The 17,974-nt window shown below is 37.1% G+C and overlaps 1 protein-coding gene across 2 annotated transcripts; it reads right to left on the reverse strand.

Annotated features, from left to right (window-relative positions):
* Positions 1-1,943: 1,943 nt before the first annotated feature.
* NOXRED1 (NADP dependent oxidoreductase domain containing 1) lies at positions 1,944-17,935 on the reverse strand. 2 transcript variants are annotated; one of them, XM_087952007.1, is made up of 7 exons: positions 15,734-17,935; positions 15,154-15,330; positions 12,616-12,800; positions 9,422-9,602; positions 8,750-8,904; positions 8,161-8,368; positions 1,944-3,038 (listed from the first exon to the last, which is right to left on the reverse strand). In XM_087952007.1, exons 2-7 carry the CDS (start codon positions 15,306-15,308, stop codon positions 2,756-2,758), a joined length of 1,167 nt encoding a protein of 388 aa, XP_087808133.1. In that variant the 5' UTR covers positions 15,309-15,330; positions 15,734-17,935; the 3' UTR covers positions 1,944-2,755. The 2 variants fall into 2 exon arrangements, with proteins under 2 accessions (XP_087808133.1, XP_026520148.2); XM_026664363.2 differs by having other exon boundaries at positions 15,154-17,935.
* Between the last annotated feature and the right edge of the window lie 39 nt (positions 17,936-17,974).

The raw sequence follows: 17,974 nt of genomic DNA on the forward strand, positions 1-17,974 counted from the left end.
GACCTGTACATTGACTACCATGCTGACTGTATCAAAAGTAAGCCACGCAACCCAATACTCAACTTTTACCCTCAACAACAACCCTACCTCAACCCATCCACCATCACCCAAGACTAGGCACGCACGCCCCAACTACCTCAATTCCAACTACTGCCGGACTTAAATGCAAACTACTCAATGCAAGAAGCCTCGTGAATAAAATACCTGAATTTCTCATCCTCCTAAATATGGCTAACTTCGACATTATATTTGTCTGTGAAACATGGCTCAATGCATCTCTCCCGACTCCATTACCACAGTAAGAGACTATCATGTTTACCGATCAGATCGTGAAAATCGTCGAGGAGGTGGTGTTGCTATATTCTAAAAAATTACATCTAAAAATATCCAAGTTACCCAGGAGCTTGCCCTTCCTGAAACCATCATCTGTGAACTATCCTTAAATATCATAATTCGATTCTTACTATGTTACAGAGCACCTGGTTATGACATCGAACATGTAAACAAGCTAAATACATTACTAACATGGGCTGCATCCTAAGGCATCAGACTGAAAACCAGGAGACCATGGATTCTAGTCCCTCACTTTGACCTCAGGCTACTCCCTTTCCCTCAGTCCTAGGAAGGAGGCAATGTGAAAAATCTTGCCAAAAAATCTGTAGGGAGTTGCTTAGGCAGTCTCCAAGAATTGCATGTGATTGAACAGAAGAAGAAAAAAACCATATAGTTATTTTAAGTTAAAAGGATCCTATATGGGAGAATCTATTAATTATATTTTTGTTACACACATAGAATGTTACCATCATGCTGTTGACTATTGATGATTTTACTTTTTATTAATTTTGTGGTTTTGTACTGACTTTCTCTGAAAATGTTTAACTGATAAATGTTAAGAATACAGTATTTTTAGTGTTTGTTTAGAAGCTAAGAATGGTTGCTTAAATTCGAACCTGAAATGCATGCATATGGAGACGTTATTCTTACGTTACAGACATATTTTCCAGCTTTCTTTACTGAGAATGAAATGGATTTGTGTGACCATGTTTCTTTCTTGTGGCAAAATCCATTTTAAACCTTTTGGTATATAAAAGATTAAGAACCTAAACTTCTTATAATAGTACATAAGTATGGTATAGTGCAGGGGTCTCCAACCTTGGCAACTTTAAGCCTGGAGGACTTCAACAGTAGTACATTTATATGGTAGTGTATACTGCACTGGATTACTTTGAATTATATGCCAGCCTAGTGGGGTACTATAATGATAATTATGTAGGTTTAGAAAGATGAACATAGTAATTGTTTTCTAGATACAGATAATCAGAGTTGGAAGGGACCTTGTAGGTCATCTAGTCCAAGCGGGAGACCCTACACCATTTCTGACAAATGGCAGTCCAATCTCTTCTTGAAAGACTCAACTGATGGCGCTCCTACAACTTCCGATTTTTTAGATTTTTTTAGATTTCTAGACTTTTTTTCCTCTTTTTTTCTTTGCAGGAAATTTCAAAGCATGTACGAGAATTGCTGCAAATTGAGGAGCCCCCGTTTTGAAAGAAGTATCTCTCTCCCGCCTCGAGATAACATTGGTTTGTTCTTAGAACAAAAGACACGAACTGGAAAGCGCAGTGATGCTCTTAGTTATTCTCAGTTTGTTCAAGAAGCAAGGTTACAAGAATATGAACCAAAGCCTCCAACTCCACCATATGAAGAACTACAGCTTTCAACTCCACCATGTGAAGAACTACAAGAAGCCAGTTCATTTTTCTCAAAATAAGAAAAATATTTATTGTTCACATATTTCAGATATTACATTGTAACTATTTCTGCATTTCTATTTCAGTTTTCAGTGTGAACAAAATTGTATATGGATGCTGTATCCTAATCCTAAATTTAATAAATAGGATATCATGGAGGAAGTGCTTACTGATGGATGCAAAATTTTTGCACATCAGTAATGCAAAATAAAGTCATATGTAAACACAGAGGATTGTTCTTACCGTTATTTATGATGAAGTTTTATCATTTGTCCTATGAGGAGTCTTATAAGAATATATGGGGCTTCAAGACAGCTGCCACACATTAATGAGTTGCTTTAAATATTTCATATCAATTGACAGCATCCCTTACAAAAACATTAAAGTCAGACAGTGCTGCTTAAAATGTTCCATGCATTATAAAATGTTTATAATGATCAAATATGCAACAATATTTAGTTAAGCCAATTGTATTTTATTAATTAAGTTTTCCTTAAGTTCTAAATAAATTCCTTAAGTTTTAAATAAATTCACAGTGAAGCAACATGAAAAATCAAATAACCAAACTTATAAATACATTATTTAGAACATAATTTATGTCTGAAAAGTAGACATGAAAGCCAAAGGGGTAATCACTTCAGATCTAAAAGATACAATAAAACACAAACTTCAATTAAAATACCAAATATGACAGGGTATATGACATAGTGGAATCTGTGCACAAAATGATAGTGAAACACATTAGTGTATTCATGTGAATGCAAGATGGACAAGTATGATAGAAAGGGGGATATACAGTATAAATCATGTTAATTGTTTTTTTAGAATTTTCCTTCTATTTTGCATTTATGCCTAAATTTTCACTGCAAAATGTAATTTTCAATTGGCTTTCATTAATATTTACCATTTGAATTCTTATAACATTGTAGACGCTGCTCCCAAAGTTCTTTTAATGATAAAAATGAGAGCAAAAGAATATTTCCACTTCTAACAGCTTGGATAATTTATAAGTCTTCAGAATCAGTACTGGATGTCTCTTCTGTTTTCTTTGCAGACATTTCATCAATTTGAAAAACCAGTGACTTAGTGGGTTTCAGCAACACTGCTGAGAGAGGTATCTTTTTAGTCATAGATGTCGTCAAATCTTCACTTTTCTTGGCCAATGCTGTTATCATGTTAAAGTAAGATGAAGCAATGAATTCTTGAAGTGATGTATTTGTTTCAAGAGACTGGCTAAGAGGCGAGTCTTTTAGCTGGACAGTTGTTATATCAAACCAGGGGAAGGAACTAGAAAAGAAAAGTGTATTATGTATGGGTCCTGAAGTTATATGGTAACTGTTTTATCACTGCAGAGGTAAAGGAATGGAAATGGGAGTACATTTAATGATTAAGCTTCAGTCTCTAAAGGTTCTTCAGGCATCTATCATAGGTTCTTTTTGTATGTATGCAATTTATCACTTACTCCAAATAGGTCATCTAAACAGAACCTACTCCAGTACCCTACTTTGGGAGAACTGAAGCCAATAGGTACTTAGTTCTCTGAAAACTCTTCTGTGGAGTTAACACCAGCCCTGCAGCTCCCAAAATATGCATGTGCTGCCCTGGGGGCTTTTAAAGTTTCAAGGAAAGCACAGCAGTACTTCAAATCTGCCACTGTGTAAAATATTAGCTGTTAGTTCAGAGTTCTGGTCTAGGGTCACTGAAATAACCAGGAACTAAAAATGTTTGGGAACTCTGAGTTGGTCCCTTTTTGATTGCATTCAGAAAGATGTTAAAGACAGGACTTTTCTTGAAAATATTTTAACTCGATTGGGCCATCACTTTTTTTATTTTTAAGATATTTTATCCATGAGTTGTTTTGTTATGTTTTTTTTAGTTGTTATTTGTTTGTTGTTATTCAAGAGATGATCTTGTTGTGGTTGCCTCTGTAATCCAGAGATTAACAAGGCACTCTACAGAATGGGAAGATGGCAAAATCCCCAATCACTATTTGAAACTCCAGGCTGAGACCCATCAGGTCCTTTGGGGGTAGAACAGCATCTCAATTGACCCTTCTTCTCTGCAGATGCAAGTAGCTTCAGGTAATCCCATCGTCACAAGCACAATCCAATCCAAAACCCAATCCACAAATAAACACAACCCAGACAAATATTGATATCCCAATCCTCATCAGAGAAGCTGTTGAGCGTGAACGGAAACGTCCAAACGCCATCTTATTTGGTCTAGAAGACATCAATGTCAATGATGACATCACAACTGTCCGAAACATCATCAGAGATTATCAAGCATCAACCATCTCCGCTGATGAAATACTTGACATTTCCGCATCGACCGAGAGCTCAAAAATAGAGACGGCACTGTGGCCCCACGCTTGTGCAGGGTCATTTGCAAAAATGAATCAAGCAAACGTAAATTCATTTATACTATAAACTCACTCGCCAAAACCAACACCAACCACAAGAACCTCCGTTGCCGCCCTGACCTAACCATACAGCAACGTGCCCGCTCCCGTGTACTCCGCATCGAACTCAAAAACCGTCTAGACAATGGAGAGAAGGACCTGTACATTGACTACCATGCTGACTGTATCAAAAGTAAGCCACGCAACCCAATACTCAACTTTTACCCTCAACAACAACCCTACCTCAACCCATCCACCATCACCCAAGACTAGGCACGCACGCCCCAACTACCTCAATTCCAACTACTGCCGGACTTAAATGCAAACTACTCAATGCAAGAAGCCTCGTGAATAAAATACCTGAATTTCTCATCCTCCTAAATATGGCTAACCGACATTATATTTGTCTGTGAAACATGGCTCAATGCATCTCTCCCGACTCCATTACCACAGTAAGAGACTATCATGTTTACCGATCAGATCGTGAAAATCGTCGAGGAGGTGGTGTTGCTATATTCTATAAAAAATCGTTACATCTAAAAAATATCCAAGTTACCCAGGAGCTTGCCCTTCCTGAAACCATCATCTGTGAACTATCCTTAAATATCATAATTCGATTCTTACTATGTTACAGAGCACCTGGTTATGACATCGAACATGTAAACAAGCTAAATACATTACTAACATGGGCTGCATCCTGCCCATACCCTTTTATCTTTCTTGGTGATTTCAATCTACCTCATATCGACTGGACCCTAAATAATTGTACAACTGAAATCATACACACAACCTTCTACAATGCTATTACAAATCTGGGACTGGAACAACTAGTAACCAACAACACTAGACTAAACAACTGCCTCGATCTCATCTTCTGCAATAGCTTGAATTTAATTTACGGAATACAAACTAAAGAACCCTTTTCCAGCAGTGACCACAATATGATTGACTTTTGTCTCAACATACGTCCACACAAAAATCACCACAATGATGTAATCCCCAATTATAACTTCAAAAAGGCAACTATGATCTTATAGACAACGACCTCTCATCCCTTGATTGGCAATCTCTATTCTCTGGATGCAATACCGTTGAAGACCATTACAACATATTCTTACTTGAAATCAAAAGAGTCATCAAACTATATGTTCCAACAACAACTCCCAAAACAAAACAAAAAGAAGATTACCCATATCAATAAGGAAACTTCAATCCAAAAAGAGATCACTCTGGCGGAAAAACAAATCTGGTCACGTTGCCAATTTCAAAAACCGATACAAAAATTTATGCCACCAGATAAAGACCGAATGCACCAATTATCACATTAAACAAGAAGAAAACCTTCTAAGCACCAATTCCACCCGTGCTTTTTACAATTTTGTAAACAACAAACTAAAAGACTCAAGGTCCATCCCTCCCTTGATAGGACCTGATGGTAAAGACTGCTGACGACACCATTAAAGCCAACATCTTTAACACATTCTTCGGCTCAGTATTTGTAAACAGCAATGGATCATGCCCAATATTTCCTAGCCGTACCACAGATAACAACAATGACCTAATACATATCGATTTCACAGAAGACAATGTTTGAAAAATCTTTGAAAAATCTTTCAGGACCAGCTCCTTGCCTAACCTATGGTCACAAGCCACAGTCATCCCCATCTTCAAAAAGGGAGACCCAAGCCTAGTCGAAAATTACAGGCCAATCTCCTTATGCTGTGTCACCTGCAAAGTCATGGAATCAATTATTAACCAATCCATCATCCTCCACTTAGAGACAAACAACCTACTCTCCAATAAACAATTTGGTTTCAGAAAAAAACTATCCTGTAATCTGCAACTCTTACACTGCAAAAACATATGGACGACACAACTCGACCAGGGCAAAGCAATAGACGCAATCTACATAGACTTCTGTAAAGCCTTTGATTCAGTGGTACACGACAAACTACTCCTAAAAATAAAATCCTATGGTATATCTGGACAACTGAATAACTGGATAGAAGCATTCCTGTCAAACAGACAACAAATGGTCAAAATCGGGAGCGTCCTATCAAATCCAGTACCTGTCAATAGTGGTGTCCCTCAGGGCAGTGTTCTAGGACCAACTCTCTTCATACTCTACATAAACGACCTCTGTGATCATATTAAGAGCAATTGCGTTCTCTTCGCTGATGATGTAAAGCTGTTCAATACCACAGACAATACTGCTACCCTACAAAAGATCTTGACTATGTATCCGAATGGTCAAACAAATGGCAACTTCAAATCTCAACAAATAAATGCTCTGTCTTACATATTGGCAAAAAAAATCAGAAAATAAAATACAAGCTGAATAGTCAAGACCTTGTTGATGACCCAAGCTCTGTAAAGGACCTTGGAATACTCACCTCTAATGATCTGAGTGCTAGAGCCCACTGCAACTACATAGCCAAAAGGCATTAAGAGTTGTTAACCTAATCCTACGTAGCTTTTTCTCTGGTAATATCACACTACTAACCAGAGCATACAAAACATTTGCTAGACCAATACTCGAATACAGTTCATCAGTCTGGAACCCTCATTACGTATCTGATATTAGCACAATTGAGAAAGTCCAGAAATATTTCACAAGAAGAGTTCTCCACTCTTCTACTCGTTGTAGAATACCTTATGCCACCAGACTTGAAATTCTAGAACTAGAAAACCTTGAATTACGCCGTCTTCGGTCTGACTTAAGCATGGTATATAAAATCATACATTGCAATGTCCTACCTGTCAATGAATACTTCAGCTTCAACCATAACAACACAAGAGCAAACAATAGATACAAACTCAAAGTAAACCGCACCAAACTTGATTGCAGGAAATACGACTTCAGCAATAGAGTGGTCAATGTCTGGAATACTCTACCCGACTCTGTAGTCTCTTCCCCAAACCCCAAAAACTTTAACCTTAGACTGTCTACCATTGACCTCACCCCTTTCCTAAGAGGTCTGTAGGGGCGTGCATAAGCGCACCAACGTGCCTACCGTCCCTGTCCTATTGTTTCTCTATTCTTTTATTTTTCTTATATGTACCCATTTCATGTATTCACAACTATGTATACACTTATACTTATTATCTTGGAAACAATTGACAAATCAAATAAATAAATAAATAAATAAATAAATAAATAAATAAATATAAGTGATCTGCCTGTGACAAGAGACTGCAAGAAATATTCCCCAGAACTAGATCGTATTCTATCTTCTCCAAGATAAAAGCCAGATGTAATGGCCAGCCTTATAGGTCGGGCCAGTGATGACCTGGCATAAGCCCAAGATTGCCACCATGGCCACACAAACACTCGAAATGCAATTATGTGGCCATAGGTACATAGGCATCAGAATTTCAAAACAGGTTGTGGCTGCCTTTTATCAGATAAGTCATAACTTCTAATAATTGCTAAGCAACCAGCCGTAAGTCGAGGACTACCTATATACAGAGCTTCTGTGCTAGCCTCAACGTATTTACATCACAAAATGTACATAAAATCATTTTTACATTCAGGATTACTCATAAGAGAAATGTCTTCAATTTATGACAATATTGCTACAAAGGCAAATTGTGTTTTCAGTAGCCTCCACATGATGGCTTAGAAGCAGCGCAGTCTGAAGTGGAACATGGGACAAATTCTGAAAAATGCAGACTGAATTACGCAAGGACACAGATTGGGTATGATGCACCGATAGGTCTCAAGCTGAGGTACAGGAAGGAAGGAGCCAGCATGTATAAGCACCATTCTCTTATACCATTGGAATCCTGATGTGTTATTGGGGATTTGATGTGGGAGGGGGACATTGGATGAGCTTGTCAGGACAGAAGCTCCTGTACTTTGTGACTTTCTGGGAGAGTTATTCATATTATTTCTCTTAAAAAATTAAGCCACTAAATATTGCTCATAAATTCCACAAATGATGCATTATGAAAATTGTTGGATAAAACAAGATTAAACAGAACAACTTTCTACTGGATTTTACTTACTCATCAGCAGCCAAGGAGGAAGCAAAAGCTTGGTTGATAAAATGTTCACAAACTAGAAATGGAGATGAGGTGGTGGCATTGCCTTCACAAAAACATACTTGATTGAGCAATCCCAGAGCCTTTGTATAGGATAAGTGTTGTTCGGTATAGCTATTTAGAGCTGTATAAAATACAGCTGCCAGCCACTTCATGTTGACAGCTATTTCACCTGAAAAATAAGGAAATATTTTCTTTCATGCTTAGTTCACCGTGCCTCTTTAATAGCCTTCTTTGACCTGTTGCCCTCCCATCACTCTTGAGTCATAATGGCCAATGGAAAACATCAAGTTGGAGAACATTGTTTAAAGCTTCAACTGTAAAATACAAGCTAATAAAGGAAAAATGCTTGCACTGCTCCTGTTTTGAACATTCCTCAATTGGCTTTTCTATAGCCACCTTTGCCACCACATTCTGCTGCATGGATGGGTCAGGCATCACAGGGGCTAATAGTGCCCATAGCTTATTGCATCGTCACTGACACTAATTTTCTGGACAGGACACAGATAGTTATAAAAGAACAAGGGGAAAAGGCTTGCAAAAGTCAGCCTACTCTTGGAGTTGCAAGGAGATGTCGCCTGGATAACTGCTGTATCTTTGAGGGCTTCCAGAACTGTCCTGTTAGCCTCCCATATAGAAAAAGAGCTGTTCTCAGAGCACTTGTATTGTGGCCTCAGGATTGAACAGGAGGACATCAGTTGCTTCAATCTGAAAGGAAGTAAGATTATGCTGTTGGATTAAACATCAAAAAGCAAGGGTGCAAAAATATGTATCTGTGAATCATGCCAATTTTCAGCTACTTCCTTCAGCCAATTATTGTTAATATACTGTACGTACACAAAATGGGCATGTTATGTATATGTATTGATTTCTTGTTCTATCGTACATGGACACAGTAAAAAAGATATATGCTCAGTTACAACAACAGCCATGTTTATACCTTTGAAATGTAACTACAAAACATATGGCAGAAATGGCAGTAACCTTAATATTAAAGTCTGGCTTTCACTATTTGACAAAAGAGTCTACTACAATGCCATTCTTATTCATATAAAAGACCTAAGATGTGCACAGCCAAATTCCATTTCTGGTAATTGCACTCATATAATGTTCATATATATGCAGACTCATATATTGGGCCGTTCTAGGAATAAACATTTGGAAGGGAACATGATATTTTTTGGTTTTCAATTCAAATTAGCAACGATATCATAATGCACAATACCTGTCCAAAGGGATTGCTGTGACCAGGCTATATATAATACAAGTGTTTTTGAGAGAATCATGAATTTCAGAACATATATGTGGAAGATGACATGGAAGACAGCAGAGAAAAGCAACATCTGCCCAGCTTATCAGCTGCTTGTTGTTATAGACACATTCAACTCCTAGCTTGTGGAATTCTACTAAAAACAATATAATGAAAAAGGGAATATTTAATTTCTTCTCCAATAGAACAAAACTTTAACTTTTATGAATGGTTAGACAGAAGAGTAAGAAACGGAAACATGTGTTAATAGTAATAATATATTACAATTAATTGACTTAGATTGAGCAAGAGAATGAATATAATTTAGGTAAGGATGAAATATATTTTTTAAAGATAATAATTACAATATTAATGATAATATAATAATTGACCAATGCGAGATAAAATATTAATTAGAATGGTTTTATATATATAAACAAGTAAGAAATATATGATAATATTATTATGTGCACAAGATACATGTACCCTACAGACACACTGTTGAACTTAAAGATGGTGTTATGTGTTTGTTTTTGTTGTAAAAAAAAATTATTATTTTTTAAAAAACCAAAACTTAAACTGAAGAGGCTGCAATCTTTAGTTTCCTTCTAAATCTCCAGAAAGATAAGCACGTTAATTTGTTACAATACTGAACTTGAGAGACAGCTTAACAACTCCGGTTGTTTGACTTATGCCTAACTACCACACTATGGCTGTCCATTTCCACTCATTTGCTCTTCCAGATACTATTGCTGTTGCACCTTCTTCTTTTAGCTTTTTTTTAGACAGCTCATATTTGATCTTATAACACAGTGGCCCCCAACCTTTTGAGCACCAGGAACCAATTCTGCAGAGAGAGGTTTTTCTGCGAACTGGAGGGAGTGTGGTTTCCCATGCTGCTTGCATCCCATAGATGGGGGTTTGCTTGTTTGTGTGGCCTGGTTTCTGCCATGCTGTGGATCAGTGCTGGTCCAAGGGCTGGGGACCCCTTTTATAGCAGACCTATACTTTCTGTCTCCTGCTCTTTTTATTTTATAGTTGTTATCCTTAGCAAATTGTAGACACAAATTGTTTTTATGTTATAATTATTGATTTTATACCAGTGGTGGGATTCAATTTTTTTTACTACTGGTTCTGTGGGCATGGCTTGGTGGGCATGGTGTGGCTTGGTGGGCGTGGTAGGGGAAGGATACTGTAAAATCCCCATTCTCTCCACACCCCACTGACATGCTTTCCAGCTCTGTTCTCCTGTATAGGGCAACAAAAGACCCAGCCGATCACCTGGGTCTTGGGAGGCAGAGAATAGATGGCGATGGGACCAGTTAGAGGTGGTATTCCAAACTACTCAAAATTTCCTACCGGTTCTCCAAACTACTCAAAATTTCCACTACCAGTTCTCCAAACTACTCAAAATTTCCGCCACGTTCTCCAAACTACTCAAAATTTCCACTACCAGTTCTCCAAACTACTCAAAATTTCCGCACGGTTCTCCAAACTACTCAAAATTTCCGCTACCGGTTCTCCAAACTACTCAAAATTTCCGCTACCGGTTCTCCAACTACTCAAAATTTCCGCCCGGTTCTCCAAACTACTCAAAATTTCCGCTACGGTTCTCCAAACTACTCAAAATTTCCGCACCGGTTCTCCAAACTACTCAAAATTTCCACTACGGTTCTCCAAACTACTCAAAATTTCCGCTACCGGTTCTCCAAACTACTCAAAATTTCCACTACCAGTTCTCCAGAACTGGTGAGAACCTGCTTAATACCACCTCTGTTTTATACTCTTTATATTTTATATATTTATGCTGATCAATGATCACAATAAAGATACATACAGTATCTTTATGTCATCCTATCAGTCTTGGCTAGGATGGCTAGTGATCAGGGATTATGGGAACTGAAATCAAAGAACATAGACTACAGAGTACAATAACAGTCTTCTCATCACTGGTGCAATGTGTGTGTGCTCCATCTCTCTAAAAAAATAGCATTCATTAGTTGCATACAAATCTTCATAAAAATAATAAAGATTGTAATTCGGGCATTACTATGATATAAAATAAAACCACACCAGATGGAAATTAATAGAGAAACATAAATTCCTTCTAAAAATATGAAGGAAAAAAAAAAAAAACAGAAGCCAGGATATGTGGATTGGAGGGAGGGATAACGTTTAGTTTCTTCCACAAGTAGTCCTTGACTTATGACCACAATTGGGACCAGAACTTCCATTGTTAAAGATGGTTGCTAAGTGAGTCTTGCCTCTTTTTTGCCATGGTTGTTAGTGAATCACTTAATTCAGTGAATCATGTGCTTGTTAAGCAAATCTGGGTTCCCTCATTGACTTTGTTTATCAGAAGCTGCCTGGGAAAGTTGTGAATGGAGATCACGTGACCTTGGGATGCTGCAACCATGGTAAATAGATACCAATTGCCAAGCACCTGGATTTTGATCACATGACCATGGGGATGCTGTGATCGTTGTGTGAATACTGGTTGTAAGTCATTTAAAAGAGTTGCTAAACAAAAGGTTATAAGTCGAGGACTACCTGTAATGTAATAGTTATTACCAAATTATATTTTACTTTGATTTTATAGGTTTCATTTTCCTTTTGAGTCCCAAGAATATCTATGGTAATGATGATGAAAGAAAACACCTCTGTTTTTATAAATTGGATTTTTCAATGGGAAAGTGGCAGCTAACTGGGTCAGTCTTTAGCAAACACTCATTTCCCTGCTTATCATAAACTGGAGCACTTTTCCCCAAGACAAAAGGTGCCATTGGATACAACTAAACATTATTCCTTTTAAACAAACTCTGAGACTTTTTGTATTTGTTTCCTATGATTTGGCAGCAAGAAATCTTACTGTAACTATAATATTTACCAGCTCTTGTTTTTAACTGTAACTTTTTGTGAATTCTTTTCATAATTCATAATTATGCTTGGCAACTGTTCAAAGTCAACAGTTGAAAGTAAGAAAAGGAATCATCAATAAGTTACTATAATGAAATATAAGCTGAGACTAAGGATGAGTAGTTGTGGAGGAAAATATACAAAGGACATGCAATATATGATTAGAACATGAATTCTACTACTATATTGAACAGACTTTTAAGTTTTGTGTATGATAAAGCTTCTTGTATGTCTTTCAAACACCTGATTCTTACACAGAGTTTCTGGCCGTCTTGTGGAGATCTGGATGTTCTTTCCTGAAATGGCACCCAAATGTAACAATGTTCTGGCTAGTTGTTTCCCAAGATGGCCTCCACCAATAATCCCAATCTTCAATGTTTGATTATCCTTAGAAGCTTGGGAACCAGCGGGTACATCCCCACAATTATCTTCTTTCTGTCTGAGGGAAACCCCAAAACAGTTATTATTACATACACATACATAAAACTCAAAGTGTAAAATATATGCTATCTATTTCTTAGAGTGTGAATGGGCAACTGTGTAGAAAATATCTTGGAATGATAGGCTGAATTTGAGTCAACAGCCTAATATGTTCATAAAAAAAGAAAAATGGCCACTTTAAGCTGCATCACTAGAAGTGCATTTGCTGAAACAGCAGTTTTGTTCTATTCTACTTTGGTTAAGGTCACCCTGACTACTAGAATCCAATGCATTAAGAATAATGCAGGCTAATGACAATGTGCTGAATGACAATCAGTAAGAGAAGTTAAAGAATGGGAAATCATAGGACAGATGGATGTAACTTTTATATTTAACCTTAAAAAGATAAGATTGAAAAATACTATGTAGTCTTATTGGCTCTCTGCTATTCTATCATGTAAAAGCCTAGACTGACAGTTCTTTTCAGCAAACAGCAGTCCCAGTTTAGAGTGAAAGAACTATCCAATTTTATAACAGAAAAGAGAAGACTGCTGCTTTTAGTGACTTTGGATCCTCCTGGACTCATGGTTCCTTCACATAGATAAGGACAGCCACAGGGACCACAGAATTAAGTCTTCTCAGTGCCTATACTCTCCATGGCAGTCTTTTTCCATCTTGGCAGCTTTAAGATGGGTGGACTTCAACTATCAAAATTCTCTAGTCAGCACATTGGTTGGAGAATTCTGGAAGTTGGAATCCACCCATCTTAATAGCAAGGTTGAGAAACATTGCTCTAAGGAATAGCATCCCCTGGATACCTTCCTTTTTGGTTTTTATACATTTTATTAAAACATGATTATTTCATCAGTAGCTGGAATGATGTGAACTTGTTTCTTCTGATAGAGGAAAGACTTTTGACTCGAGGTTATTGTTCCCAATACTATACATATGTGAGGCAGGACATAAAAGAAGAAATATATTGCATTTAGGGAGATATTAACATGGTTCTTCTTGATAGTGAAATGTGTGTATTAAAGAAATGAAAAATGTCAGATCATGGGTTCATCTGTCAGTCACTCACTCATATTTGTCAAGCAGGAAGCTTTGTACAGATAACCTTGCAACAAAACCACAAGTGTACTGCCGGAAACTAGAAGCTGTGGAAATTCACCTTTGCCATAGATTAGCAAGAGGGGAAGTTATTTCATTACTGTAGCCTAGCAACAGAGGGGCTGTATTTCAAGTAACCAATGAAATGCTGACAAGTTATATTTCTGTGGTTTGCAGCTTCTGAAATGTATTTATGTGAGTGTAAAACTATAGGAAGTCATTCAGATGTTGCTTTGGCTAAATTGCTCTGAACCTTTGCGCAAATAAAACTATTTCTGATTCCAAAGTCTGAGTCTTGTAATTTCCTGCAACATTTAGGTTAGATAATATTGTAATTTTATTCTCACTTTTATTTTTAATCCAGTTTATGGAAGTTGGGGAGTATGCCCCTTGAGAGTTTTTCACAACTAAAACATCCTGTTCAATACCCCAAAATAACATTTTAGAATTCCTAAACATTGCTATTATTCACAATTGAAAATTCAAGATCTTTGTTAATATTGCTACAAATTCTTCAAATGTCTAATAGTAATTCCTAACGTATTTGACATTGTCTAATCATGTTATTTTACTCTAAAAATATAATTTATAGCTATTTATAATTTCTATTGCTTTGACCATTCATTTGCCTGAGACAAGTACACGATTAAAAGCAAACAATGTAAAGAAATAAAATAATTGCAAGGGATAGGCTTCCACAGATTTGCCAGAGCAAAACATCCATAACGGACATTCTCCATGATTCATGGAATGTCCTGAAGCAGAGTCAATGGAAGAAGCTAGGTCTATAAAGTTCCTTGAAGGACATTACAATTGGGGCTGAAGGGACATTAGGGAGAATAGTGTTCCAGAGGGCAGTGACAGAGAAGGTTTGCCTCCTGGATCCTCTAAGATGACATTACTTAATACACTGTTTCTTAATGTGTGGTCTTTAAGAAGGTTCCCTGAGATTCTCTCAGGTGTCTGCAAAGTCAAAATTATTTCCAGCCTATGTTGATTTTTAATTTTAATTTTTAATATGGTAAATGTTAATAAATACAACCCATAAAAAATCATTTTGGGTACCTCCGTAATTTTTTAAAATGGGAAGGGGTCCTAAAACAAGTTTTTTCAAAAAGTTTATGAAACATTAATTTAATAGATGGGACCAGAAGAGTGCCCATTCTGTCAGATCTTATTGAAGGCACAATTGAGGAGAGAAACACAGAGAGGGGTGGAAGGGAGGGAGGGAAGGAGAGATATGTATATATATTTTGCCTTACTTGGTGGCATTGAGTAATTTGCAGAAGAAAAGTGCATGGGCGCAAGCATTCACCATCAATCCTTTGGCACAAGACCTCAGACGAAACAGTGGCTCATTTGTCCCAATCCCATATTCTGGCTGGAAAGTCTTTAGGTTTGCCATAATATTGGCCATTTCAATTGTTTGCTGAGAGCAACTGAAATTATAATAGAAATCACTCTTGTTTGACCACCTGATGGTGGCCATCCATTGCATTAGTGTGTTATTAAAGCAAAAGACAGTTCAGTTGTGTCACATGCAGTAAAACATGTACAGCACCTAGAAACTGGAAAGGGTAATGGCAGTTTTTATTTCTAATCAATTTTATAATGAACATTTATTAATAAACAATGAAGTCAGGGGTCTCCAAATGCTTGAGCCTTCCATGAAGTTTCAGATTATCCCGCGCTAAACATTTGTTACATAAAAATAATTTTATAAATATTACTTTAATAGTACTATAACAGTACTATTAAAGGGTGTTGGGCAACCATATAAATCTCTTTAATAAATACTTTATAAAATAGTAATTAAAATATGAAAAATATAAGACAACATACCTTTTTATTGATATTATTAATGAGAAGGATGTATCTGATAAGCATCAACAAGGGCACTGATATTTGGTTGGAAATTAGTGGGATAGTCTTGCCCACTATGTGAGGTGAACAGGAACACTATACATACATATATTCTTTGTAGAACAGAGAAGATTAGAGAGACAAGGGAAAAAGTAGAAGGTCAAAGGCACACAACACAAAGCATGCTCGTAAATGAGACCATCCAATCCTGGGTAACACTGTCTCACTACTACCTCATCTTCAGAACTAGTGATTGGCATAGAGCTCAGAAAATAACTGACGGTCTTCCACTATTTACTATTATTTATTTGGATGGAAAAAAGAAGCTAAACCATAGGTCCCTATAACATGGGGTGGTTCAGGGCTGAAATCTTTCACCCCTCCTCTAACATCTGCATGAGATTGCTGTGAAGTTATCTGATGGCACAGAATATGGTATTATTAATATGCATCTCTACCCCCGACTAACCATGCAACACTGTCTTATTGCTGGATCAGCTATAAATGTTTGAAACTGAATCCAATTCCACTCAATCAAGATCGAGTGACTCTGGGTCTTTGATTCTTCTAGATTTGGTGAGACATGATCTCTAGTTCTTGCTGGGGTTGCACTCCTCTGGATAGGCCTGGTGTACATTTGGGGGATTCTCCTGGGTGTGGCTTCTTTTCAAGGTATCACTATCAGCCATGGCTGGGGGACCTCTGCACAAATTAGCCCTCTGTGCCACTTCATCTATTCCTGGACTGGGAAGTCTTGCAATATAATTTACATGGAACTGCCCTTGAAGAACATCAGGTACCTGCCCTCTTGGCCTTCGAAAACCTTGGAGAGCTGGCTCTTCCTGCAAGCATTTGTATACAGTGAGGCTGGAACCCAATAAAGTTGACTGTTGATGTGTGGGAAATATTGTTTCTGGCAATGAGGGAATAAGTGACAATGAGCAGTGGTGTTTCTTGTTTGTAAGCCAAACAGAGACATGGTGCATATGATGAATATGTCTTATAATACATGAATAAATATGTTTAAAATTAAACTAGTGTGCAAAATACAAGCCAACATATAGCATATATAAACATATTTTAAAACCAGAAAATTACAAATAAGGCAGTAAAAGGTTGTTGCCAAAATAAGCCATTCAGCCTATTATACTCATGTCATATACAACTGTGTAAATAACAGAGTATATGGTGAATGGAGAGCACAGGACCACTTTCTCTAATCCAGGAAAGCACAATCTAGGTGTCCTCCAGATATAAAATTAGAAACACAAATAATCTACACAGCAGGATAAACGGATGGGAGCCTGAGTTACCAGCCTACCTCTCAAGGGTAATTTATTTAGGTACTCTAATCCACTGCTCCTAAAAAGAAACATTAAAATGAAGAGTAGACTACAAAGGGATTAATCCTGATAATCTTTGTTTTATACTTACAATGTATAGCTTCTGAAAGTGAAGCATCAAATGAAACTAGTGTTCTAGCTCTGACAGTTTGTGATTGGTTCAAAATAAAAACTGTTAAACGGCATAACCTCCAGTTCCTAATCAGAGGACAAGTTTATTTGAAAACTTTCCCCAACCACCACTTTTGTCAGCATGTAGACGAATGGAAAAGAAAATCTCACATAGTTACCAGGTATGGAAACCACCAGTTGCATTGCACCAAATTTGTTTTAAGCTTCTGGCTCCTTCCCAGCAATTACCCTTCTGGTCTGCAGCTAAGGTCATTCTCCAAACATAAGGCTGTAGTCATGGCAAATGCTTAGTTACAGAAGCTGTTGTTTTTTTTAAAAAGTTTTTTCGTGATTTTGTAAGTGCAGCCTTTAAAGGAGACAGCAAATCATTTTCAGCTTCCCAACAGGATCAAAGCAAGGAAGTTTTCTCCTCTTTTGAGGTCACTATGCAGATACAGTCCTTCCCATGTGCATGGAATTTGATTTCAAATATATTATGTACCCTGCACGTAAATTGTTTAAAAAAAAAATTGGTAACAAATGTTGGCTTGGTTTAACCCATCATTTTCCCAATTGTTACTTTTTCCATGTTGGTTATATTAGCTGAGAACCAGAGGTCCATTACTACCCACAAATCTGCCCCAAAATATTTTCTGAACATTACTTGCCTATACAGTTTATAGCTATATATTGTGTGGATCCAGCCAATTATAACTTAATCCATTAATAGTGAGATTGCAGCAGAGTGTCCAATCCTTGGTTCAGA

Source organism: Notechis scutatus, chromosome 1 (assembly GCF_049901735.1).
Source record: "Notechis scutatus isolate UNSWTSFEM ecotype Mainland chromosome 1, rNotScu1.2, whole genome shotgun sequence".
NCBI classification, from domain to species: Eukaryota; Metazoa; Chordata; class Lepidosauria; order Squamata; family Elapidae; genus Notechis; species Notechis scutatus.

Coding starts and splice junctions, on each gene's coding strand:
- NOXRED1 (XM_026664363.2), bottom strand. CDS start 15,389: ATGCAATGGATGGCCACCATCAGGTGGTCAAACAAGAGTGATTTCTAT. Junction 9,603..12,615: donor AAGACGGCCAGAAACTCTGT/GTAAGAATCAGG, acceptor TATTGTTTTTAG/TAGAATTCCACAAGCTAGGA. Junction 8,369..8,749: donor ATCTCCTTGCAACTCCAAGA/GTAGGCTGACTT, acceptor CTTATTTTTCAG/GTGAAATAGCTGTCAACATG.